The 27,175-nt window shown below is 33.6% G+C and overlaps 4 protein-coding genes across 4 annotated transcripts; 2 read left to right on the forward strand and 2 right to left on the reverse strand.

Moving 5' to 3' along the window:
• Nucleotides 2,264-5,943, forward strand: LOC105156409. The gene is made up of 6 exons (XM_011072528.2): nucleotides 2,264-2,800; nucleotides 3,645-3,812; nucleotides 4,055-4,316; nucleotides 4,392-4,552; nucleotides 4,742-4,891; nucleotides 5,448-5,943. Exons 1-6 carry the CDS (start codon nucleotides 2,756-2,758, stop codon nucleotides 5,793-5,795), a joined length of 1,134 nt encoding a protein of 377 aa, XP_011070830.1. The 5' UTR covers nucleotides 2,264-2,755; the 3' UTR covers nucleotides 5,796-5,943.
• LOC105156411 lies at nucleotides 6,112-9,341 on the forward strand. Its single transcript, XM_011072529.2, has 8 exons — nucleotides 6,112-6,840; nucleotides 6,946-7,039; nucleotides 7,132-7,257; nucleotides 7,375-7,533; nucleotides 8,137-8,255; nucleotides 8,336-8,527; nucleotides 8,614-8,704; nucleotides 9,091-9,341. Exons 1-8 carry the CDS (start codon nucleotides 6,695-6,697, stop codon nucleotides 9,169-9,171), a joined length of 1,008 nt encoding a protein of 335 aa, XP_011070831.1. The 5' UTR covers nucleotides 6,112-6,694; the 3' UTR covers nucleotides 9,172-9,341.
• Nucleotides 14,525-17,140, reverse strand: LOC105156412 (myb family transcription factor EFM). The gene is made up of 5 exons (XM_011072530.2): nucleotides 16,678-17,140; nucleotides 16,161-16,459; nucleotides 15,774-16,068; nucleotides 15,601-15,677; nucleotides 14,525-15,159 (listed from the first exon to the last, which is right to left on the reverse strand). Exons 1-5 carry the CDS (start codon nucleotides 16,820-16,822, stop codon nucleotides 14,794-14,796), a joined length of 1,182 nt encoding a protein of 393 aa, XP_011070832.1. The 5' UTR covers nucleotides 16,823-17,140; the 3' UTR covers nucleotides 14,525-14,793.
• LOC105156413 (methionine aminopeptidase 1B, chloroplastic) lies at nucleotides 21,340-26,479 on the reverse strand. Its single transcript, XM_011072531.2, has 10 exons — nucleotides 26,214-26,479; nucleotides 25,731-25,809; nucleotides 24,921-25,158; nucleotides 24,630-24,791; nucleotides 24,511-24,552; nucleotides 24,308-24,379; nucleotides 24,091-24,170; nucleotides 23,087-23,184; nucleotides 22,558-22,605; nucleotides 21,340-21,883 (listed from the first exon to the last, which is right to left on the reverse strand). Exons 1-10 carry the CDS (start codon nucleotides 26,362-26,364, stop codon nucleotides 21,738-21,740), a joined length of 1,116 nt encoding a protein of 371 aa, XP_011070833.1. The 5' UTR covers nucleotides 26,365-26,479; the 3' UTR covers nucleotides 21,340-21,737.

The raw sequence follows: 27,175 nt of genomic DNA on the forward strand, positions 1-27,175 counted from the left end.
CCATAAGTGGATTTTTTTTCCAATTTCAGTCCCGGTTGGGGATTTCCGTTAAAACTTAACGGCAGCTGCTGAAATCCGTTAGGTGTTGTTAAATATGGAGGGAAAGCATGTAGAATTGGAGGGAAAGCATGAAGAATTGGAGGAAAAATCAACAACTTGGTGGAAATTACACTATACCCTCTTCCTTCTATTTAAATGAAGAAATGAGATTTAAATTACACAAGTTACACACATTTTCAAAAAATTACACAAAATTAAATTCCAATTTTTTCCCCTAATATTCATAAGATTATAGAAAAATTAAAATAAAATTTAAAAAATACATAAATATATAATTTTAGGAATTACCAAAAAATTTCAGAAAAATAAATTCAAAATTTTTTCAGAAATTACACATATTTTCTTAAATTAACACAAATTATAAAACAACACAAATTACACATATTCATAAAATTTACACAAGTTATACATATTCATAAAATTACACATACTTTCTAGAAATTACGTAAAATTAAATCCCAACTTTTTTTCCTAATATTCATAGGATTACAGAAAAATTAAAATAAATTTAAAAAATTTCAGAAATAATTTAAAAAATTTAGGAATTTCAGAAGAAATGAAATAAATTGCAGAAATTTCATACATTTTCAGAAAAATTTCAGAAAAATAAATTTAAAAAAATTTCAGAAACTCTTTTCAGCAATTTTTCAAAAAATATAAATTTTTAGAATTGCATCATTACAGAAAAAAATTCACATTAAGTTCAGACATTTCAAAAGTATTCAGAATATCATATTTTTTATTATTTTCAGATATTAAATATCACATTAAACTATATTTTTCATAAATTATAGAAATTAAATAAAATTAACACTGATTACATAAATTTAACATACATTACAAAAATCGAAACATATTTTCAGATATTACACATAGCTTCAAAAATAAAATTGCACAAATTACATAAAAATAGATCCCAATATTTCTTTTGAAAAATTACATTTAAATAGAAGAAAGAGGGTATAATGTAATTTCCACCAAGTTGTTGATTTTCCCCCCAATTCTCCATGCTTTCCCTTCATATTTAACAGCACCTAATGGATTTCAGCAGCTGCCGTTAAGTTTTAACGGAAATCCCCAACCGGGATTGAAATTGAAAAAAAAATCCACTTACGGGACCAAATGTGCGAATTGCCCTTAGTATGGGACTAAAATTGAAATTGGATCCACTTATGGGACAAAAAATGTAATTTACCCGAAAAAGTACTATACTCAAAATTTTAAAATAAGTTTATTTGTTTTTCTCTTTAAGCACACCCATATAATATAGCAAAAAATGCAATTTATCTCCTGTAGTATGAGAAATGAGCAGAAAAAAAAAATATTGTGAAAAAATGGCAGTACCCTTTATTTAAATATATATTTGAATATTGAAGCAGTACCCTTTATTTAAATCGTTGATAAAAAAAATAATTTACTTTATTTTCTAAAATATGTTGGGATAATTTGCTAATTCTTTTTTATAATTTTTTTTTATTCATTTCACATATCACAAGATAAATCTCATACAAATATAATATCAGACAAATTAATAATTGATAATTTTCAAATATTAGCTATAACCTATTTATTTTTAAATTTTATACTAATAAAGTTTTCTATGCTTTTCTATAAAATATGTTTTTTTTTTTGGTTTCTCTTCATCAACATATGTTCAAATTGTCCTGACACGTTGTTTCTATGTGATAAAATCAATAAGTTTTTATATTTTAAAATAAAATAGAAATAAGAATAAAAATATAAATCAACAAATTATATTTTAATGAAAAATAAAAGTAACCATCATGTCATATTTATCATATCTACGAATGAATACAACAATATCATTAACCATAATTTATAAATATAGAGAATCTTTATTTTTTATATTACTAGAAATACGACACGTTTCATATTGAATGAAACTTGTATTAAACGTAGTAGTAATGAATATTTTATAGTTAATTTAAAAAGAAAATGTTAAAATTGTATATAGAAACTAGAGACTTTATAAATTTTTAAAATTTATTTTTGATTTATAAATTCTCTCTTAAAAAGATTATCAAGTATTTTATAATATTTAGTAATAAATGGACAAGGCGAATTCGGCCCGACCGCCACAAGAAGGGTGTGGACCCGCGGGAACCCAACCCGTGTGGCCGGGTCCACTCAGAACCCAACGCGTCGACCCGTAAAACCATTGGAATTCTTAGTTGAGAAGGAACAGGCGACAGTACACACGTTTGAATGAGCTACTCCGAAAACGACCCGATTTTGTGAACGATTAGATACGATATATATGTATATGTATATATATTTTATTACACACCACATATGAAATATCCATTGTTATGTATACATATAAAAGATGATCGATAAAGTCTTTCTTGAAGTGGATAAAATAATTATCAGTAATTTCTAGGTGGTTTCAGATCAATCTTCCGCTTCATTTCACTGTTTTTCAGGTATAGCAGCGAAATCCAAATTGGAGCGGATACGGAAGACTTTGATGTATAGCAGTAGTAGTACTTCGAATATAGACAGTGTATCTGAAGTGGGATTTTGGACTTTTGAAGCCACGGGTTTTTCATCCTCTCTGTTTTTGTAATGGGATTTGAGTGAAAGACTGGAATTTGATCCGATTCCCTATGGGGGAATCAGCATTGTTTTTGTCTTCGTAGAGAGATTCTTCGTTGTGGGCCTAGGCTTTGTGAAGATGATGATAAGTTTCCCAGGCCTTTCCAAGTTGAAAACCAAGCCGGTATGTCCCGTCTTTTGTTTATACTCAGTGGTTTCTGTTTTGTTCTACCCCGTATATTCCAATTCCTTCATATCTAATGATTTAGGTTCGTGGAGAAGGTGTTGAATTGTTGAAATGAGCAAACTTTTACTCATATATATTTGTGTTTAATCTACCATAACAATGAACATTATGGGATTTTGTTCGTAATCCTATTCATCAATTTGTAAGTTATTTGTTAGAGGTGACGATGCTTGTTTCACGTTTTTTGAGTTCTAAGTTGGGATTAGTGCATTAGCACTATGATTCTTGAGCCATTTAGATTACGAGGAAAGAAGAGCTAAAGCTGCTAGCTTGATCAAATGGCAAACTTAGTTGTTTCCAGATAGACATTTTTCTTCCGCCATACCTGTCTCTTAACATGTAATAAAAGATTTAAGAAATGTTTGGTTTCACATAATTGATTGTTCGGGATTAATGGATCATTTCTGATTCATATTCCACCAACTTTGTGTTCTTAAACTCTCTGAAGATTCTTGGAACTCGATTTTGTGGGATGGTTTTTTTGTGGGCTCAAGTTGAAGCAAATACATTCCATGAGGGACACCACCGTAACATTCATTTTTCACTTGGTTTTTGCTGTATTATTTAAATCCAAGCAAATGCATTCCATGAGTAATATCTGCCTAACACTCATGTTTCACATAGTTCTTCCAGTATTAAATATTAATTTGATGCTTTAGACTTCATAGTCTGTCAGAAACAACTGCCCTAGAATTATATGAAGGGTTCTCTTTTATGCTGCTTTCTTTCTTTGTCTCCCATGCGCAAGTCGGTTGCTGATGTAACATGTTACAATTGCTAGGTTGTATATCAAGATGTGCTTTTGGCTAGTGATCCAGGCACCCTTGAACAACTCAAAGAGTTGAGCTCCAAGCGTAAAGCAATCGAGGTGTCTATTAATGAGAGCAGCTCTGTTACAGAGGCTATTGCAAGGGAAATGTCTGGAGGTCTGACATCCCGTTGTGAACAGGTAAAAACATTACTATTGTATGTTTGAGGAAGCTTTTTGAGATGTTATCATTTTCATGTCTTAACTGTGCTTTCCGATTTATGGTTCTTATGAACTACAACGTTGGTGCAATTGAGCTCTATGTAGTAATAGCTTCACAGAGATCGTATTCAAAGTAGTCCAGTTCCTTAAACAGTTGTAAAAACAAACTGGACGAATTTTATAAAGTTCCTTGGTTTAATTTTTTGTTGAAATTTTCTCAGGACATTCAGAAGTTGGAACGCTATTTGCCTTTATTGGAGAACCTGGTTCACCACGTCAATTTGAATAGAAAAAGCGGACGAATGATTTTCTGGATCTCAGGACTCAATGTAAGATGGAGTAGTGTGCTTACCCCGTCTTCTATTTTTCACCTCCAAGGTCCAAAGTTCTATCAGGTCAACGATATGTATTTTGAGCTTGGGATGACCCTTTTCCTTTATGGTGCATTACTTTGTGAGCAAGCTCTGGAAGTTGTGACATCAGGTAAGTGTAATTGTTACATGATACTACTGGTTAGACATGTGTAACTGGTAACTTTATTATTGTCCATCAATGCAGATCTGGTTCAATCTGCCACCCTTTTCAGAAAAGCTGCTGGATTATATAACTATTTAGCTCAGGAAGTTCTTACTAGTTTACCTTCTAACCAAGTGAGGCCACCAGAAGCTACACCTAGTGTGTCTTCTATCATGAGCCTCATTTGCTTGGCAAAGGCCCAGGTGTGTGTAAATTATGTACGACATTTCCTATAATTATGTCCTCTACTACTGAAATTTTCGTATATCCTTTTCAGATGGTTAAGTATATCAGCTTCGGCTGCTGAATGGCTTTGCTGTAAATTTTAATGACAATAAGTTCCTTTTGTTCTTGGTTATAATTGGGCAGCTTCATTTTGAAATTTTGTTTAGGCTGTAGCTGCAAGGAAGGCTGAAAAAAATGGTAAAACAGAAGGCCTTTTAGCAAAATTGCACTGGGGCATTGTAGAATTTCTGGTTGAAGCTCTTAATATGTGGCAAGTTGCGACAAAAGAATGCAAGGATATTTCATCCCGCCTTCTGGTATGTGGCACTTTGGACTGACGTATAATTGACTTCACTTCCGTTCATATGTGACAACCAGCACTCCTTTGAGCAAATGACGAGTTCAATACTTTTACATATGTTAAAATGTTTCATGATACTCGTTTTTGGAGATGTCAGTTAGCATAGTGCAACTATTGTGAGGAATTGGAACAGAAGTATAGTGTATCTAACCATAGAGAAAATCAATACACTAAAAATATAGATTTTACATAATTCAGACATGAACCACTCTAAGTTGTAGTCGCTCAAGTTTCTCTTACTAGGATAAAATAATTGTACAATTGTAATATATTACCATCCATGAACTATATGTAAAGCATTGTAAATTGCTGGCAATAAAGCGAATGTGGGTGAGGACCCATGCACCATAAGCTAGGTACTTTGGATTCTTGTGTTCTCTGAAATAAGATTTGTTGTTTTGTGTTTGCGTGGGGATTCACCCATACCATTGTCCTCATTTTATAAGCATTGCTACCTTTTTTGAGAAGTTGGTAAACTGATAAAGATTATCTGCTCCTCCTGGTCTGTGCAGGATTTTATACTTGGTTGCAAAACTCTACATGAGTTGATGAGTTACAAGTACCTCGCTGGAAGCCTAAAAAATGATGGTAAAATTGGTATTGCTGTCGGAGTTCTTCGTTTGGCTTTAGCAAATGCAAAGAAAAACGTACCAAAAGAAGAGTCGTGGACATCAATCTATAAGCACATGATCGATGAGTTAACTTGTCTGCTGCGGAAATATGAACATGAGAATGAATTTGTCTGGCGTGAAAAGGTCCCTTGGAATGATGAATTGCCTTTCCCTGAAGGTGTAAAAATCGTCACTCTCATTCCTTATCATCCCAAAAGATGGGAAAGAACACTTGTTTTCAAATTGTGAAGTGTGCGAAATCTGTACAGTGGACTGTGGGGAGGAAGCTTTCGTATCGAGCTCTCCAGGCTTTTCTCTACAAGATTGCTGTGTATATTCAACTTTATCATGGAAAGTCTACTATTTTTTATGCAGTTAAAGAGGGTTGGACTGGTTTGATTTTTGAGTTTATGAATCCTTGTTTGGCAGTCAATACTGAGATTTTGATACTGTTTTCTACGGCGAATTTATACAGGTGCAATGTTCATGTGCCTTGCAATAACCAACTCCAATCACAAACTCTGGACAGGCATGTTAACTCGAGTAGCTGTGTGTTTTGTGTAAGACCGAAAGTGTGAGAAATCTGCGGGAAAAGAGCAGTCCTTCGGATCAAATGAAGTTGCCTTGGAAGGAATCATGAACCTAACATAATCGTTTTTCTTTCCTCGAGATAAATAAACAAATTGCAAAATCTTGATTTGAGAAACTCCAAAAAGACACTGCTCTAGCAACCAAGCCTATAAGTAATGAACCCAAAGTTACTTAACAGAGTGGACTTAATGGTCGGTGAGTCTGAAAAAATCTCAGTAGCAGTGAGCAAACAATTTGGCCCACTATTTTACATCTAAACCACAAGAGAATGTCCAACACAAAACCAAAACCAAAACCAAGAGTCCAGAGGTTAAGATTTTTGGTTGCACGTTTGCCATGTGGCAACATCAAGGCCACCTAAAACAATTGGCTTCTCGAATGACCGTTAATTTAGTTGGGTATCTACCAGGTTGTTCAAACTCTAAATAAGAAAATTGCAGAAAAACGTGCTCTGCGTAAACTTCTGCGGTGCTGCTCTGAGCTTCGCAAAGAAATAACAAGAAAAAGCAGGTTCATTTATAGCATCAAAAAGCTCATTTTAAGGGGCAGGAACGATAATGGCTATTCAGTTTAGTTCTTTCCACTACTTCCCCGAACCATGTCTTAGAAAACCCATGTCCCCATTATCAGCAATCCACTTCATCTTACCTCAAGAAACTTCCTTTCCCAGCAATCCTAGTACATTGAAGCTCTCAACTTCCAGGTTTTCTTATGAGTTTTAATTCTTTATTGCTACAATTTTTATTTAGTTTTACATTTGGGTGTAGTCCTGTTAGTGAGTTTGCGGAATATTGAAATTATTTGACAGGTTATATAAGAAAGTTTCTGCTTTGGTGTCAGAAGAGAAAATAGCAGAGTCAAGTGATTCAGGGACTGATATTTTCAAACTCACTTATCTTGAGGTGGGAATTGAATTTCTTGATACGGGTTCTTGTTTTCTTGTGGAAATTGAGAATTATGGCTGAAATTAAGTGTTTTTGAATTCTTGGAGTAGGGTAATAGCTGGTTATGGGAAGTGGGAGGGGTGAGAATATTGGTTGATCCAATCTTGGTGGGGAACCTGGACTTTGGAATTCCTTGGCTTTATGACGCTGCCAAGAAGTTCTTGAAAAACTTCAAGGTACTATTTATTTGCTCGAGTCTAGTTAATTCTCTTGGGCAATACTCGGGTTTTGCATAATCATTGTTGACGTATAATGCTGAGATTTTGAAGTGATATGAGGTGTGTTTTCTGCAGCTTGATGATCTTCCTCAAATTGATTGCTTACTAATTACCCAAAGTCTTGATGATCACTGTCACTTGAAAACTTTGAAGCCCCTTTCCCAGAAGTTGCCAAACCTCAGAGTTATCTCGACTCCTAACGCTAAGGCACTCTTGGATCCCCTATTCAGCAATGTAAGTTCTGTTTTGGTAATTGTTCTTACATTTAGTTAATGCATTTGTTGGAGTATTGTTTGTATAAATGTTCATCCCAGATGCAAAGAGAATCACCACTGTTCTAGTTTTAAGTTTAAAACTTTGGGGTTGTTTTGTTGTAAGAAGTATTTCTTGATTAACTATATTACATAAACTTAGTTGTAAGTTCATAAATTCGGCTCACTTTCATAGATAGAAAGTTATTTAACTGAAGACTCATTGTCAGAGAGTAGTTCTAGGCCGAAGCTTTTCTTACTCTCGTTTTCTTCTTTGATGTGTTATATTTTAGATTTGTCTGAGCTTACTTTTACACAGTTTGTCACTCAATGGAAACAAACGAAGCAATAATTACTATTAGTATCTAGCTACTTTTTACTTTGTATATTCCCTACTTTTTACCTTCATACGTCGCTTGAGATGATGTTATGATAAACACACTGATGGATGTCCACACTCACTCTTTAGCTTCATCAATACCCTGAACAATTCCTTACACTAAAGATAATTATTTGCCTTGATTGTAAGGAAAATAACTCTGTTACATGCCGGCACAGGATACTTACTTCCTTTGCAATATTCTAGGTAACGTATTTGGAACCTGGTCAAGGCTCAGAAGTACAACTCAGTAATGGTTCATCAGTTAAATTTCAAGCGACCGCAGGGCCGGTATTAGGCCCTCCTTGGCAGCGTCCTGAGAATGGGTAGATTCTTGACCATACAAGTCATCACGCTTGTCTTCAATTCATATTAATGCATATTTGCTAAACAAAATGTTCTCCAGCTATCTTGTGACCTCTCCTGAAGGCCAGCTGAGACTGTACTACGAACCCCATTGTGTATACAATGAGAATTTTCTAGAGAACAAACGGGCTGACATTGTCATTACACCAGTCATCAAGCAACTTCTGCCGAATTTCACATTGGTTTCTGGACAAGAAGATGCAGTTCGGCTTTCAAAGTTACTGCAGGCCAAGTATGTCAGGGTTTGATGTTTTTAACTGAAGAGTTACATGTGATAATGGAAGATTCTTTAAGTCTTGCTACTGGTTCTTGTTTCAGGTTTATCGTTCCCATGCAAAATGGTGACCTTGATAGCAAGGGGCTGCTTTCTAGTCTTATTGAGGCGCAAGGAACCATAGAATCGTTCAAGGTATGGTTTTCTGAGGCAGAACACTGGGTTTTGAGCATTTCATCTTTTGTCATAACCAAATGGCATATTAGCAAAAATGCATGTGAACTTTTTGAAAATGTTGATGGTACCAAAACGATCGCAAAATCTTCTTAACATCTCCTTGTTCAGATTTCTTCATGGTTTTTACATATATAGTACAATATGATGTAACAATGGAGAATACCCGAACTTCAATCTTATGATGATACGACTTCCACCACGGCCTCTAAAAGCTTAAGCTATACTCATGAGAAAGAGTTTAACCGGTGCAAGTTCAATGACAGTTCATTTTCATTATTGACATTTCTGGCTACGCTAATAATTCCACTCAGTAATGCGTATATTTTGCTGCTGACGCAATGCAGGAAATTTTATCAAAAGAACTACCGGACGCAAAAGTGCTAGAGCCTACACCCGGAGTACCCCTGGAAATTTCGTACCTCTGAACAGTTCATAATACAAAAGTCGTAAATGAAGTAGTCTCAAGCCTCTGAATTTTGTGCACTTTGATGAATCTTCTGTATATTAGATTTCAAGTTACAGGGAAGTTCGACTATAGGCTCTATATATGCTTGGAACGCGATTTAACAATTATGCATGCGAGTCTTGTTCAGTACCAATGACCGAAACAGCATCAGAGCATTAGAAATGCATCGATCAATCACAGATAGTTCGTTGGATGGGCTTATAGCAATCTTGACAGTTGGGGCCCCTCAAATCAAGCTGGAAGTTGCACGAATTGGGCTCTTTATACATTAGAATCCCATCCCACAAAGACGTTTTAAGGTTGGGATTAGCAAGGCTTTTTAAAATTTGATATAATTACAGATACTTTTTGTTAACAAGTGAATGCCCATCGTCAACATTTTATGCTGCTCGCCCGCTTTTTCAAAATTTATACCAAGTCTGCAGATTTGGCGTCGTCTTAAGTTAATGGTTTCTTATTAGAACGTCAAATGCGACATTCTAGTCAAAAAACGCGAGAATCATGCATTCATATACTAAACTCAGCCAAGGTGATGGGGTAGCTCCTTTTGTAGATGTTTACCACCACAGTCAAAGATATTTCCGTAAAACGTTATAAACAGATGGAACTTTAGTTGCTCCCCATTTCCGATCTAAATTAAAATTTTATTTAAGAATTTGTCACGTTGGAATGAATACTGGCTGTATACAGAAAGTAAAAGTAAAAGAGAATATTAAAAAAAGAAGTTGAAAGTATAGTAAAATTAAAAGTGGGCATCGTTCGTAAATGAAGTAAAAAGCAGACAAAAGCTAACTTGGACAATGTTTGGAGGAAAATTATTTTTAAAACAAACTTAATTGATTAAAGATCATTTTGTCTCATTTGTTAAAAAGATATTATTTTTGCTTGTATTTGTATTTGTTTTCTGTCAATAACAAGTATTTTTTCATAAAAAATAATAAATTTCATTTCGACTAGTGTATTTTATATTTTCTAAAATATTATAGAAAAAATGAATGTTTAATTTAATAATGCTCACATTAAGTAATATAATTGTTGATTCGTACACAATAATTAAACTTGTATGAATGCAAAAAATTAATCATAGCCATTTAATTTATATTTTTAATAATAAAAGAATAATATAATTAGATAATATAGCAAATAAAATATAAAAATTATACAATATATAATATATGAAAGTGCAAATTTGATTTTTGTTAAATTATTCATATTAGTTAAAAAATTCAATACCAACCTTAAATATGAAATTTTAAAAATAAATTAAAATGTGTAAAGTTGAATTAAAATTATTATAATGAGGATAAAATAGTAAAATGAAGTTGAGTTCATTTACAAAAAAGCCAAAGCAGCTAAAAGCACCCAAGTTGCTTATAGTTTTTGACATAAAAGCGATTTTTTTAGCAGTTTCAGAAGTAAAAGTTGTCATTTCAAACACATCAAAAGTACTCTTTTGAAACCAAAAGTTGAAAAACGTTTTTCTAAAACTTGCACAAACACTTTCTAAAAAAACAAAGAAATACCAATTTTATTTTTCTCCCGCACAAATATTCATTATGGTATCTTTGAGGTTTTCGACAGAAATTTTTATGCGATTGAAAGAAATCGATAATTTAGAATTAAAAAGACACTTATCTTTATTTGACATATTGGCATTTAAAACTTACTCTTGTTTGATTCAGTTATTTATTTAGTATGTTTTCAGGTTTAATTTTCAATTTTTTAGTACTTCAATACCTTAGTATTTATCAACTTATTTATTTTTTTAATACATGAAGATAAATGCTTAACGGATAAAATTATAAAAATTAGTTTTTTGTCTCTAATTTATTTTCTCTACACCAAATAAATAAAAATATTTGAGAATTACTTCTCTTTGAATTATATCAAATAATTTTTAAACCAAACAAAGCCTGAATGTAAGTTATTGTAGATAAATTAAAGAAAGGACGGGAAATTCTTATCGCAAATTAAGTTTGATTGAACCAAATCAATCACACAGCAAATGCAATACACTTACTATTTGATTGTTTATTTTTTTTTAACTATACACCAATCACGTTGTAAATATACTGCACTTACCATATAATTGATTTAGATCCAATTAAATCCGATTTAAAAAAAAACGGTGTATATTAACCATAATAGTAGCTCACCACTCCCTCGGGCATGAGATAATTAAGATTTATTAAAACATCTGGGATGAGGTTGTTTCTTCAATTAAGCTATATATATTTCCTTACTTTTTGTATTTGATTGACGCTAGAAATATCTGAACATTTAAACTCGACTCAGACACACAGAGTCCAGATCGACTTGAGTTAAATCATCGCTCAACTTTACCTCTAGACAAGAATTCCGTGCACTAATTTGTTAATTAGTGGTATTACGGCATGCTGGATAGTTATAACCTAATAATCCGAAAATTCGAAGTTAATCCATATTAATTAGTTCAAAATTAACTATTACAAATGTTGCTAGACTATGCAGCACGCACATGCATTTGGTCTTAAATAAATATGCTACAATGGGGCACTTTATCGTAGTGTCCGTAGGAGCAGCCAAAAAGCCAAACCCTACAAATCCCAACACTTAGATCAAGAATATAATTGTAGTACGTACTTAAGCTCCAACAATGTAACTAATCACACCATTAAGACAAGAAAGTTGCACTAATCAACACCAATATCTGTGTACAATATTGTTGCTGGCTAGCTAGGGAGCATATGTTAGAATTGGAAGTTGGAAACAATGCCTCATGCCCTTTCGGTCCTGCATTCCACCACTTTCCAGAAAAGTTTCAACTAGGATCATGAATTTCTTACATGATTTTCACCTTGTCAATCAAACAAGGATAAGATGGGCACTATGGATATGCACAATGTACCTCAAGTTATCTTGTGATTATTTGTCATGTAATACTAGAACTGAACGATCTGTTTGAAAATTACTTTTTGTGTGTTATTGAACGACTGTTGTGGACATGACAGGCATTTGACTTTAATATATAATAATAATAGTACAGAATGAGCTGGTTTTTGTATATAATATTCGTGACAACTGTCAGATAATTCATTAAAAAATTCACTAGTTCGATGATTTGCATCAAATTATGCTTCAGTTGAGACTTAAAACGCGTTGTCTTTTATGAGAAAAAAATATCAATAGTGATGGCTGAATCGAATAGTATTATTAGGATATATGTAGATAAAAATAAGAAGGTTGTGCTATACGAGCCCATTATGTTAGAATATTCCTCCGAATTTCACTAATATCCAATAATATTTAATCTTATCACTTTTCAACATATTCAACAACTATGGAGTTGGAACCAATAAGCATGTCTAGTGTGTGTATTTATATATATATATATATATATAATTATAATAATTAAGAGATATGCATAGCACAAAAAAAAATATGTAGATTCTTTCTTAATTAGGAGGTCACGTATATAAAATGTTGACCCCGAGAGATAAGCACCAATTTGTGTGAAGTTAGGTCAAACTAATTAGTACGAGAAAAATGTCCTAAAATGGCTTTCATGCATTAAATTTAGTACTAGCTAGGCTTTCTGTTGTTTGTCCTTTGAAATTGTGTTGTACCTTAGGTGACGGCAAGAGTCATTTGCCCCAACTTGCACTCCAAAGGCCAGAATTTTAAACCCCCTCTCCCCCACCCCCACCCCCACCCCCACCCACTTCCATGCCTAATTTTCATTTAAGGTAAGATAATTATTTAATTGGTAAACAAAGGTTGTAGTCCTCGTGGCCTGTCTAGTCCTTGGACTGATTTAACATGTTAACAAATTAGATTCTGATTTAGAATTCTTGGAACGTGGGATATGTTGAGAATTTGCTGTCCTAATTAGGGAAAGTCTCTAGATTTTATTTGATTTTTTGTTCATTGCCACAACGGAAATCGGGTTACATACGTTGAATTAACATATATATATATATATATAAATAAAAATTTTAAATATATATAGTTATAAAACTCATAATTGCATTTTTCCTAGAAGAAATAGAAAATTTGTTTTTTTTTTTAGAAAAAAAGAAAATAAAAGCCAATAACATCCCGATATTATTTCAAAATTCTTATTTTTTAAAATATGAATATTGTTATAATACTATTTATATATAAGTTTTAAATTATATTTTTTGGGTCCCATATTAATAAGGTGTTTGAGAGTTGAGAGAAGCATATGAGAAATTAAATATAATTAAAAATGTTGATTAATTAATGGTATCTGACAAGATTCTGGAGGGATCAGAGTATATGCGTACCCTACCCACAAGATAATATAAACAAACATGGAATATACTCGTCCAATCAAAATCATTGCTTACTAATACAAACCCACTAACAATAATACTTAATTAACACTGCTAATTTGCAATTAGTTAATTAATTGATAATTCCACTAACTAAACCTAATACAGTGATGTTGCATATGCTTCAAATTATGCCACGAGAATATTCTTCCATTATTCCATCCTTGGATTCTTACACGACGACAAAACCCATCATCCTCCTCCTCTCTTCCTCCAACCAACCAACGTTAACCCAATCAAACAAACTTTGTCTTTTCATTTGTTGGCATCAAATAATGGCATTATTTGTTGCTCATCATCTCTTAATTAATGTTGTTTTTGACGTGCTATGGCACGCAGTTTTCTGAGCATATAAAAAGAATTTTAATGTAATGTGAAATAATAAAAAAAAATTGTAAAAATAAAAAATTATAATAATTATGGAAAAATAAGATTAGAGAGAAATGTAAATTGTACTCGCTTGAGTCTCACTGGTGGACGTGAATTCCGTGAAAAAAAAAAGGACTTAAAATATAAAAATTAAAAAGATATAGAATCAAAATATTACCTCAAAAAATTACAGGATGAAAATACCAAATAATTTATATTATGAGATAAAAAAATGCATTTAACCAACTAGTATTCATGACATAAATTCTAACGATAATATGAAGTATTACTAGTTCTATGTTATTTTTGTTACTTTTATAATTTATTTTATAATTCGACTATTGATAAAAATCGTGTAAGTTGTGATTATACATGGGCCCATACTAATAATTTGGACAACGATTTATGTTGCCGGTCAATTTTTTTGAAATTATATTCACAAAGTAAGAATCTTAATATGGATTAGTTAGACAGGTCTTCCTTTTATCTACCTTGATCTTCCCTTCTTTGTGGATCGTGACCCTCAACGGTGACGATTCAGAATTCAAAAGGGAAAATGTTTGCCAGTTGACAAAGCACTAAGAAAAAAAGCAATTGAGCTCTAATCACTTGTAAAATTAATAATCACTTATTCTGATCGATATGATGTCCAGTACACTGGGAATCAAACTCCATCAAAGATTAATCAATCTCACTGTCACTATCAAGTATGCATGCCTCTAACATACAAGAAAATACAAATTAACATGTATTATAACACAAATTAAGATGATCGAAAACGACACAAAATTCGACTCTATTTCCTCGATAATTTTTACTGAAAGATCAGAGTCGTTGCCGTAAGTTTTTCTACAATTTTTTTGACAGAGTAAAACGAATCAGCAAGCCGGCGAGGCCGTGGTGGTGTGAGTGGAGGAGGAGGTGGCGGGGGAATGTGATTGGCCGCGGCATTCACTATGGCTGCCTCTATCATCGGAGTGCATTGGCTTACTATTTAGTCTTTGTTTAGGGGAGGCTGATGATTCTCGGAAGGGTGGTGGCAGAGAGGCAACCGGGGCGTAGATTCCCACGTTAGAGGTGGCAACACCGGATGCGCATGCCTCCCCGGACGTGGCGGTTGTTGCCATTGAAGCATACTCCGGTGGCACCCATATTCCTCCCACCACCACAAATTGCGGTGGTTGTGTGGTGGCGGTGGTGTTTGGAACGGAAGGACTCGGTCTTCTCGTGTGCAGACGGTATTTCTGCAACAAATGACATGGAAAAGATTCAGATAATTGACATAAAAAAAGATTTAGTACATAACATATAATTCTTGATCTTGTGTTCAGTGGGAAGAATCTTGAAAGCGTGTTTCTGATTAGGACTTAATGGGCCTAAGAATAAAGCGAACAAAGACAATCTTGTTTCACAAGCGCAATCGATAAGGATTAAAAGTGGTTGATTCTCTGCATTATTGTTGTTATTGTTTGCATTTCAAATAAATAGTACTGATCTTTTCTTCAAATGAAAGTTTCTGCCCAAATTTTAAAGTGATTCTCCACCTCACAAGTTATCAACAGATGCTATTCGCATTATGACAATCTTGGACCCCGAATTAAGATTGTACTAATTAATCAAAGAGAATCTTTGAGAATTTCTCACTTTTCCTGTACCAAAGAAACATAAAAATTGTGAACACAAACCTGTAAATGACTTTTAACTTCATCATTTGTGAGCCCATCAACCTTCATCAACTCCCTAATCTGTTTTGGTGTAGCAACTGCAAGAAACAAGACAGAAATTCAATCAACAGTAAGAAACAAATACATAGTTACAATCAAGAAAGGTATAATGTTGTTCTACTGTATGTACATACCATGTGAACCGCCAAGTTGTTGAAGGGCTTGCAAGAATCTTCTATGTAACTCCGGTGACCAACACCGCCTGGCCTTTCTTTGAGACTGCCCTTCTTTCTCTTCCTTCTTGTTTCCACCGCCACTGTTGCCGCCAGTATCCGCTGAACTGGTGGACGCCGGTGGGACTGACTTATTCACTGCTGGCCCTTGTGAGGGAGCAGTTGTAGCAACACTTTTCTCCTTCTTAAATGGATGAAATGCGCCACCACTACCATTTCTCTTCACCTCCATGACAGCCACTTTTCTCGGTGAATGCTAAACCCCAAAAGTCTTGAAAAGATGAGATTTTCTGTCCAAATTTACAAAGTCCCAGATACAGAAATTGAAAGAGAACTGTTCGAAATTACCTCTTTGGGGGGTGGATCTGAGGTCTGATTCCATAGCTGCACAGATCTAAGCCAGTCTGATTTCTGGGAATTCTTGTCATAACAATTCTTCCCATCTTTATTACTAACATCACTGTCATTCTTTGGCTTCTTGGACGACTCCTGTTCTTCACCATCGGACTGAGAAGAAGCCCTCTTAATAGGAATAAACTCCTCGAAAACTGGCACGTCGCTGGATGTCTGCTCAGAACATTCGGATTGCCCATGTAAATTGTACTCGCTTGATGTCCCTGATAACTGCTGCTTGCATGCCTCAATTGCTGCAAGAAAATACACAAAAGGAAAACGGAATCCCATTAAAAAATATGAATTACTTCAAATAACATAAAAATGAAAGATGGTCTTCAAGATTTCTACATATTCGCTACAATAAACAAAATTGAACTAACACAAGATAGAGTCTCCATAAATCCCTCTATACATACATGTATGATGTATGTGTGTATATGTATATATATACGAATGGAAATATACGTACCTTGTGTAACAAGCTCCAGACAAAGAGGGAGTTCACGTTGGAAAACTTGAATCTTGCGACGTTCTTCCTCTAAGGCGTGGATATAATCCTGACATCTCTGCATTTTGTGGGAAAAATCAGTGTGATTATGGCTGTTGATCAGCATCTTTGATTAACAAATAATTCTTGATATGATTCAAATGGGATTGGAGTTAGCTTTAGAAATGGGCTGGGGACCAGACAAGGGGGAAGATTAAAACGGGGGAGAAAGGTTTGGTTTTGTCTCAGCATAGACAGATCCGAATGAAAATACGAGAATAAAGGGATCTAAGTAGAATCACCAAATGGAATAAACTTGGTTCACAACAACAATTTTATGTAACTGGTGCCTCTCTCTCTCTCTCTCTGTATATATATATATATATAGCTATTACATACGTTTATCTATTTTTATTTACTTTATTCTTTTTCTATATATATAAACTGAGAGAGAAGAGAAGCAAGAAAAAATAAATAAAATCAAAAAATTTCCCGACTTTCGGTTTCTGTTTTGGTTTTTTAAGCTTAGGAGAGAGAAGAAGGGGTGCGTGAGAATGTCGAGGTCGGGGCGTCGCGTTCAGACGAATCTTTGAATATGAGTTTTTTTCCTTGAGCTTTAGAGAGAGAAAGTGGGGGAGAGAGAAAGTTGAATATTCGAGGGGCGATTCTCGTATGTGGGCTGCCATTGACGCAACGTAATTATAATTTAGATAAGATCAATGAGCTGCGCTCCTCTCTCTTGCCGCAATTTGTCTTTTTGCCCTTTAGGTTTTTGGTTCATCGAATTGTGCCCACTTAATTTTGTTTTTTTCATATCAACAATAGCATTTTAGCATTTTCTTTCTCCCTCTCGATCGAGTATTGCGCTCTTGTATTCTTCTTCTGTTATTGATACTATGTTAGAATATTCCACTCAGATACTTCCTTCTTCTTGTCAATCATTTGAATAATTTTCATAATACAGTTGGTTTAATATTATGAATTTACAATACTTTTAATTAAATTGTTCTTTATAATTCAAAACTATATAAATTGAGAAATTATTTTATTCAACATGAAGTTGTTCTTGTGTAGATTGCTCTGAAAATATTTATAGAACTGAGTGAGATCCAATTACGGAAAAAAGTTTAATTATAAAAATTTTAATATTCTGTAGCAAATGTGTAAATTGAACATTATTATAATATTCATGTTATAACATTTTTGTTGTATATCAATAAATAGATACACTTATGGGAAATTTTATTTTTTAATTCAGTAATTATTAAACTGGCCAAACTGAACTACACATAAATAATTGAATAATGGAATTCAAAACACTAAATTTGTATATATAATCAATAATTCTTTATGCTTGTTAAAAAATTTGAGTCAGTCGCGAGTGAATAATAACATAAAATAGTTATAAAAAATTTAATATTGTTCTAATGATTCATCAATCATAATTTGAATTTGGTATAGGGTAATAATTAGAGCAGTATTTGTTTATGTTTTTTTATTAGTTGCATATTTGATGAAGATGAAGAATTTGGCAATCTCCACATTGACTCCTTCCGCAAGCTTCAAACATGTTAAGATTACATTCGCACTGTTAGTATCAAGAATTTTACTTATTTTGTAGAATGTAAATATAAAAAAATATAATATCAGAGATATTACTGATCAAAATTGTAAAATACTGCTAAGAAAATTCTAGTTAAATTTATTTCAATACATAAAAAAATAAGTTCAAAGATATTTAGAAGTTTGTTACATAATAAGCGAATTGAGGTGAGACAGAATTTTTGTCTTTAGAAACTCCCGATTACTAACAAATACTAGGTTGTATAGTTAAAAATATTCAAAATAATGAGACTGAAAAAGCAAGACAATATATTTTTTTTCTTATTGGAAAATGACACAAAAAATTTGAATATTTACATTTTCCACTAATAAAAGTGTGAAATTAGGGGGGGAAATCCTAAATATGAAATTTTAGCACAATAAGACAAATATTAGGATGAAATTTAAACTTTAGAAATGTGATGGGCCAAAATTGCAATTTCAGCGTCCTGGCTTTCTCTCTCTCTCTGTGTATAATAACTTTTTGTGGGAAGGGAAGGGAAGGGAATATACTTTGGGGGAAGGGGTAGAAGAATCGAAGCGGAATCTTCTCCGAGAGCGTGAGTACACACGCCCCAAGCCACCGCCCCGTACGGTTAGCTGTGTCATTCAATGTACCGTTTCGGAAACCTTGCAGTGGCCTTTCACGCTCTCTAGGGGCCACGCCACGTCCAAATCTGCCTTTGTTTTGGTGTAACACACGCGCGAATCGTGAGTGGACACCTGCTGTCTGTGGGTCCCGCCCATTTTTGAAGACTGGAATCTTCCTTTTCCGGCATTGAATTTGAGTACCGGGGTAGGTTGGATCAGGTGCGGCCGAGCCCATCACCACATAGCCTTTTCTTTTTCTTTTTTCCCCCTTTATTAGAAGTAATTATTATTATTTTTTAAAATCACTATAGCATGATTATATAATTTATTTTTGCTAATAATTAAGCATGATTTTTTTTGTTATTACTAACATTTTACAAGTTTTATAATTTTATGTTACACAAACAGTTCATAAATGTATTTATAAAATTAGATCTAATATATTACAAGCTCTAAAATATATTTTGTAACGATGAAATTATCAAGAAATATATAAGTGAAAGACAAGATGGAGAAACATAAATTAACCAAAATTAGCAATACATGACATTTCAATAGCTATATTTGGAGAATATTTCATTGGAATAGTAATTTGCAAACTGAAATAGTTTTTTTCTCAAACAAAAAATATATTTGGACCTTGAAATTACTAAACAAAAATGTTAAATTATTCTGCTAATGAATTTAACCTTAAAGCAGAGTGTTTTTGTTTTTGTTTTAATTAATAATAGTTCTATATATGTGATTTTTCTTAATTTAATTTCTTTTAGTATGAGGATTGAATTTGAGGAGGGTATAATTAATTAATTGTACTCATCTGTCATTTGTCCGAAAAGATAATGTGATGAAATTGAAGTTATTAGTCAAAGTACATGACAAGGTACATTGTTAAATCAAGTAAAAGATTATAAAGAATAATAAATCAGATTCTGTTAATTAAACAATTTTAGGGTTAGCCATTTTCTTGTAGAGCTTTTCCAATTTCCACGGGAAGAAAATTTATAATTCCCAACTTGTCCTTTCTTTTAATTTATTAACCTATAAACTTATCACCCCCCCCTCCCTCTCTCTCAATAGGATTTTGATCCAATTTAGTGATATAACGTTTATTGTTAATGTGGCCCATTAGTGTGTTTTTTATTTTTTGTTTTCGAACAAGATCAATTTATTATTACATCATTGCTCTTTAGTGTTGAAAGACTTAAAAATGTTAGAGGAAAGAGATAAGCATGAATTTAGCATGTTCGCAGTTGACGCAAGCAATGATGTTTGATTCAAGATTTTGTTTGTGTCATGCATTTTCAGTGATCAACTGCTCTGCTATTTTCTTGCCTCTTTTTTTATTTTTTAACGTTTTGATACTTTTTCAACGTATACATTCTATTCTTGAAAATTGTTCAAGGAAGATTAGTTAGGTGTTTACTGGACAAAACTTTGTAATAGTTTTATAATACTTAAATTAGTGAAATCATTTTAAAAACACAGAAGATAATCGTTATAGAGTATCAGCATTAATTACATATTTAAATTTCGACTATTAAGCTGTTTATGTCTGTAATTCACTTGAACAAATTACATAAGTGTGGTTATGTAAAAGTGAACTTCATATGTTAGGAATGGACAGACAATGAGATTTAACTGCTGAATCAATCCGACTAAAATAAAAGATGCACAAATCTTTGATTTGTTCGGATGTTCTCATGACATTTTGGTACTTGTGTTTATTGAGATACAGAACCCACCAACAAATAATTCTTAATAATAATATGGATTCAAATGAAATAATTAGAAAACTACTTCATGTTTTTTACTCTTCCCAGTATTAGAAAGGAAAAAAGAAGTAATTCCTTTGAAGATAAGGAAGCAAAAGAGCTCCATTTGAGAAGTGAGGCATGTATGAGATATGTATATGCATGGCCTTTCACGTGAAGGATGGGTTGATCACAGTAGCTGAATGCTGACCCATCATCACAATTTGGGGAAATGTTGAACAGTTAAACACCCTCTTTTCTGTCATGAAGAAGGGCAATCTGGCCATGGAACCGGCTTTTAATCAATGGTCCTAAACCATTCTTTATTTATTTATTTTTTTATAAAAGAAAAAAACTAAGCCTATTTCCTGTATTGGTACTAAGTGTGATGGAAAAGACAGTGGAATTTCAAGAAAAGGAAAAATTCAAGAAGATACATATTTTCAAGATTTAGGGGCAAAGAAAGGTGTTGGAACTTTGAAGAAGCTAAAATGAAATGTAGTACTATTAATTGATTGGAATACATTGACGAAGTCCCCACCATTAATGTTAGATAGGTACCATTCAGGAAGGTCATGGGCCAATCCACCAACTTATACAAATTCGAAATGTAGATTCCGACCCATAATGGCTTCAGCTAATGATTAAAATTAAAGTCCCACGAATAAGTTGGAAGTCTTGCATTCAACTCCCACAAGAGTTTATTGTAATATTAATTTATTGTATTATGAGTTTAATGATTGAGTCCAAGTGTTTACATTAATTTATCAGTTTATTGATAGATATAGCACAAAAGGGTCATGGAATTCTCCAGCCGGCATCATAGAAATTCATATTCTGAAATAACGTTCCCCTGCTCAATATAATTCCTTGGGATCGAAATACCAAAAAAGGTGGTGTCGTATGTGTTCAAGTGATATTGAGCTTTACTAATTGTTCAGGTTCTTGGGTCTTCTTGTTGGCCCGGCTACAGATAAATTCTCTCACCCTTTGGATAGTTCAGAAGACCAATCCCACAGAACAAATACCCAAGTGTATGCCGCCCATTGTTATTTCAGATATCATAGACAATCCCGAAATCTTTTATATTATAACCTTTCAATATTTTGTCAAAATCTCAGCACCTGTTTTCGTTATGAGAATTGTATGCTCAAACTGTGCGGCAGGGCTGCCATCCGCAGTTAGAGTAGTCCAGTTGTCTTCCCAGGTTATGCACTCCGTGGTTCCCAATGTAAGAATAGGTTCTGCAACAACAGTCACTTTCTATCCGTAAAATGCGCAAGAAAGCACAGAAGTTTGTTCCAATAAACAAATCAATGAAAGAGAGCAAGGGACAAATTCAATGGACTAAAAGATTAGAAACACGAAATATACATGTAGATGATGACTTGTATTTTCTTGCTAGTAGAACTAGTAAGTATATCTCATGCCATATACTTTCAACTTGGTTTCTTTTCTTCAACTTGGTTTCATTCATACAGAAGTTATGAAAATTTCCTGCTGGCCAATAGTCTGCATTGGTTCAACTCTCAGTTATCTGCTCAACTAAAATTAGCACTCTACCAATTGGTGAACCGTGGCAAAGGGAAACCTTACGATTGCCTGAATGCCCACTTTAAGCCATCGATTACTCTTTCGAATTTTACATAAATTGACTATGGGAAAATAAACATAACAGTTTTATAAACATTATATTAGTGAAAAGGTTATACATGCATGATTCATTCCACATTTTGACTTGTCCATAGTTGGTTAAGCATCTAAGCAGCAAAGTTTGTCACATCATGCTGAAGTGAAATCTAACATTTTGATTTTGCTAGCAAATATATAATTTAGTTGTAACCAATTTTGGATCTGTTAAATTCAAGAAGGTAGAAAAGAAACCTATTTGCATTTAATTTAAATGTAGAACACTCACCAATTGTAAATGTTTGCCCTTCAACCATGTGACCAGCCTTGTCATTACCTATCAAAGATATTCATGTTACATCACAATATAGTGCAACAAATTAGGAAGCATGATAAATAAATAATTGCTCAAGGAAGAAAGAAATTCAATCAACCAAAAAATTAGAAAATAAATAATTACTCAAGGAAGAAAGAAATTCGATCTTAATTTCTCTTTTCCAGAATGCAATCAACCAAAAAATTAGACTGTGCTAAGCTCATTATCTGAAGCATTATAGCTTCAAGTTCATTTTCTAATGTAAGTCTTTACCATTAGATGGAAACAGGAAATGTGAAGACAGCGTGCATGTGTGTGTTTTTGGTGGTGGTTTTTCGCCACCCAGGTGAGTGGGGGCACTGCTACTGTGTTGCAAGTCAAATTTTAAGATGTATTGAAAGGAAAAGGGACCCTAATGGTTTGTCTAGGGGCTCTTCAATGATAACATGAAGATGGATTAACAAACTAATACATGAATAAATCAGAAAAAGGAGCAACTCACGGTGATGATATATGAGAGGTTCAGAGTGAAAAATAGTCCCAATGCCATGTCCAACAAAACGGTCCACCACGCCGAAGCCAAATTTTTCAGCATGTTCACTGAGATAATAAACAAGAGAAGTTGCAAATTCATGGACCAGAAAAAATGTCAATCTCCAGTTAAATTCCAAATATTATGTGCCCTCCTGAAATTTGAACTTACACTAAGCGTATGTAGCCACCATTTTTGCGTAAACAGGGATAGAGGTGTTACTAGTACAAGATAATATTTTCCTTACAGTTATGATGTATTACAGCTTCTTTTAGCAGTTTTAGTACTGTCAGACTGTCTATCTTTATTCTGATAAATAGTTCGCAAGCAGCCCATGTATTAACATGATACAGGAATGTAAATGATGTCGCAAACCAGAACAAAAGAAAAATGAAATAGCACTCAAATCAAAGATGACTGGTTCTAAAATCTGAAAAAGGCAAAAAAAGTAATTGAACCAAGCTAAAGTGATTTGGCATATGTTATTCACTGATGGAAACCAACATTCAGCATATTAAGTGAATGACTAAATATGATATTCTGAAGAGAGAGCCTGAAGGAATGAGTATCTATTGCCTAAAATCTCATCCACATAAACGACCATGCATATCAAAGTTTTATAAAAAGATGAAGTGGTTGTAAGAAAGAAGAGACGTCAGATGGTCTATAATTGCCATGAATGTTTTGGCGTCGTATATCTTTATCCATCTTATGCAGTCACTGATGAAATGTACACAAGATTGATCGTATAGCTTTAGAACATGCACTTCAAATTATGTACGAAACTAGATCCTCAAGAAGGTAGGGACGGAGTACAATATCTAAAAAAGATGGTCCAAGTTCATAATTCGTTATACAACCACAGGCCCATACTTTGACACAATTCCCCTGATTTAAAATGCAATTATAATTTTCCCCTGATTTAAAATGCAATTATAATTTACACCTGATGTGTAGTTGAATTACATAAGTACCTGATCCTCTTTCCAATTTTCCTGAACAGAGCACCATCTTTGCAAACAGCAATGCCTTTATACATGCATTCTTCTGTCACCTGCCATTGAATGAAAAGTGCATCTGACTGACTCATATAGTATTCATTAAATAATACCTCACAAATAAAAACGACAACTACATGCAACTGAAGAAAGATGGTACAGACTCCTTAGTGCAAATAAAAGCAAAATGCACCTTTACAAGCCGTTGCATTGCCCTATTTACATTGCCACAAAGAAAAGTCTTTGATGTATCTCCATGATAACCCTGAAAGAGTCAATTAAGGTAACAGGTAAAATATAGAGAACTCCAGAGTATGATTTTTCTGCAGTAAGTCAAATAAGAAGTATACTACATTCATCAAAATTGAGCAACAAAAGCAATAATCAACAACTCACATTTAAGTAGACTGTCACGTCAATGTTTATTATATCACCATCCTGCATATAAATGAATGATTTCAAATGCAGAAATGAATTTAAGCTGGCAGAGGTTGCTAACAACAAACACACAGAACCTGTAGCTGGCGTGAATCAGGTATTCCGTGGCACATACACTCATTAACAGATGTGCATACACTCTTCGGAAAGCCCCCATACCCTAACGGAGAAGGGTAAGCACCAGCATCAATGATCATTTGATGCACAGCTTTATCTATTTCATTTGTTGTTACTGATGGCTGAGAATTTATATAAAACCATGTAAGTGAACTTCCATAAAAAAGTTAATAGTAAAGTTTCGAAACAAAACCTAAAATAATAGCATACGATAAAAAGCATTTCCAATACTTGAAACTGCAAATTCTCACCCTAACTAAAGTTCCTGCATAGTCCACCACCCGAGCAGCAAGCTCACACGCAGCCCTCATGCGAGCAAGTCCTTCAGAATCATGAATTTGATGTTCACTTGAAATTTCTGGCAACAATTTTGAACTAACATAAGGTGGCTTTGGAATATGATCAGGCACAGGAAGTCGTTGTGATACCTTTCCGCGCCTTAAAGGAGGCATTCTTTTAGACGTTGGTGAAGTTCGAAGCTCACGCTCCCTGTCAATAGACAACATGTCACAATCTTTTGATATGTTGGAAAAAATAAATCAAGAAAGAAACTACGACACACCAGTGTCATACTTTTATTTAACATGGTATTTAACCACAATAAGTACTGATGTCTACACATTGCAACTGAATGTGTTAGTTTCTTTCAAATTCCACTGCTAAACTAGCTGAAAACAAAGAAATCAAAATGGAAAGGAATATGTTACACTCAAATTCTGGGAGTTAGTTGATTTTTGGTGCATCAAATTTATGAAACAAAGACTCTCATTCCCAGCTTAACAAAGAATTTACATGAACTATCATAAGATAGACACACTGTTCCTTAAGAGATGGAAATTCATCGAAGCATGACAAAATCACCATTCAGCCTCAATTTTTATCACGAAAGTATTACTACCGGCAAAAGCATACCAGCAAAATTTCAATCAGCACTGTCTAAGACAAATCAACACTTCACCTATCTGGTCAAAGTATGGTTATCAGCCTAGCTTGAATAATGATCAAAAGGTCGAATATAAGTGTATTGCTGCCAAATAAGATTGTAATGAAGCATACATTACCTTCTTATTCTGATGGCCTCCTCCAAGCCCGATATCCTCTTCGAATGAACAAGAAGCAGCCTCTTCGTTACTTTTGGACCTTCATATCATATCAAGAATGAAAGAAAAAAAACTCAGAAATCACAAGAAACAACCGAGTACCAAAATAAAACCCATTCATTCAGCAAGCCAACTTTTCAACATCTTAAAGACTCCATATATTTAAACTCTCGCAATGATACTAGGATAATTTCACATCGACCATATTGTCGGATAATTTTATATCGTATACTCAAACTCCGAGATAAAACTGTATCTAGCCCACGATAAATAGCTGCAAAACGTCAAAGCAAACTCAAATTTCCAACCTTTTTCACGAATACCGATAGAGAACACACTGTGAAATTAACCAACTGTAGGAAGAGTAAAGACAAATACACAAACCTACGTTCATACAAACACAGACGCAAATAAACAAACACATGGTGGACAAGACACACGTACTGGACGGAGAAGAAGAATTGCGTGAACCGAGCGGTGAACCCATAAGAAGCGTGGATGATGCTGAGAGTATCCCTTCACCATGGAAAAGGGAAGACGAGAGTTGTAGGGAAGCTGCTGCTGCCTGCGAGAGTGTAATATTTGCAAGAGCCATTCTTACGGAAAGAGAGATTCTTGGGCTTGCATTTGACCGAGAGATGAAATAAAAGATAAGGGTAAGATATTTTCGGGAGATGGCCCGGTCCTGGGGTGCCACAATTTAGTGTTATGTATTCGCATCGCAAACATATATGCATCATCAATCACATTATTATAATATTGTACATTTGAGTAACTGCTATTATAGCATAAAGTTTTTACTAGTCCAACGTGAACAAACAAATCCCAAATGCCCATGGATTTGGTCCAGACAGAAGCCTCCCTCTTATGCTAGCTTCAAATTTGGTACATTTGGCCCAAACATCATTCTTTGCTGCTCCAGCCCTATCAAAATTATACACAATGTTTTTCTTTCCAAGTTAACTTTCAAAGGATGGAAACTTTTTCTACCTATATATGAAATTTTAAAAAATGTGAAAGTGAAAAGTTACATAATAAATAAAAAAAATAAAATAAAATATTATAGATTCTAGATAGGTGAGAGCACAAAAGAATAACAAAGTATAAATATTGTTGCATTTATCATATAAGTTTTTAAATCATTCACTGACTACCTACAACTAATAAAATAATTTAATTAAATGAAACTAACCTAATTATCTATACAAGTAAATTATAAATAGCTCTTTTAAAATTGTTATAATTATATATATTCTTTCGTTGTTTGAAAAATTACAAATACTTCTATTAAAATTGATGATTGTCTAACAAATATAACTCATGACAGCCCATTGTATGAAATATTTGTTAGATGACTGCTAACTTTTTTAAAAAATAAAAAGATATTTATAATTATAACGAGTTTA

Source organism: Sesamum indicum, linkage group LG2, assembly GCF_000512975.1.
Source record: "Sesamum indicum cultivar Zhongzhi No. 13 linkage group LG2, S_indicum_v1.0, whole genome shotgun sequence".
Classification (NCBI taxonomy): Eukaryota; Viridiplantae; Streptophyta; class Magnoliopsida; order Lamiales; family Pedaliaceae; genus Sesamum; species Sesamum indicum.

Bases quoted from the DNA above. Each gene is read 5' to 3' on its own strand.
- LOC105156409 (XM_011072528.2), top strand. From the start codon at position 2,756: ATGATGATAAGTTTCCCAGGCCTTTCCAAGTTGAAAACCAAGCCG. The intron at 3,813-4,054 runs GTAAAAACATTA...AAATTTTCTCAG, and splicing joins TGACATCCCGTTGTGAACAG to GACATTCAGAAGTTGGAACG. The intron at 4,553-4,741 runs GTGTGTGTAAAT...AATTTTGTTTAG, and splicing joins TTTGCTTGGCAAAGGCCCAG to GCTGTAGCTGCAAGGAAGGC.
- LOC105156411 (XM_011072529.2), top strand. From the start codon at position 6,695: ATGGCTATTCAGTTTAGTTCTTTCCACTACTTCCCCGAACCATGTCTT. The intron at 7,534-8,136 runs GTAAGTTCTGTT...GCAATATTCTAG, and splicing joins TGGATCCCCTATTCAGCAAT to GTAACGTATTTGGAACCTGG. The intron at 8,256-8,335 runs GTAGATTCTTGA...AATGTTCTCCAG, and splicing joins TGGCAGCGTCCTGAGAATGG to CTATCTTGTGACCTCTCCTG.
- LOC105156412 (XM_011072530.2), bottom strand. From the start codon at position 16,822: ATGCTGATCAACAGCCATAATCACACTGATTTTTCCCACAAAATGCAG. The intron at 16,460-16,677 runs GTACGTATATTT...ATTTTCTTGCAG, and splicing joins TCTGGAGCTTGTTACACAAG to CAATTGAGGCATGCAAGCAG. The intron at 15,160-15,600 runs GTTTGTGTTCAC...CATTTGTTGCAG, and splicing joins AAGTTAAAAGTCATTTACAG to AAATACCGTCTGCACACGAG.
- LOC105156413 (XM_011072531.2), bottom strand. From the start codon at position 26,364: ATGGCTCTTGCAAATATTACACTCTCGCAGGCAGCAGCAGCTTCCCTA. The intron at 24,553-24,629 runs GTTCTGTGTGTT...ATTTATATGCAG, and splicing joins CTGATTCACGCCAGCTACAG to GATGGTGATATAATAAACAT. The intron at 24,380-24,510 runs GTGAGTTGTTGA...TGACTCTTTCAG, and splicing joins ACGTGACAGTCTACTTAAAT to GGTTATCATGGAGATACATC.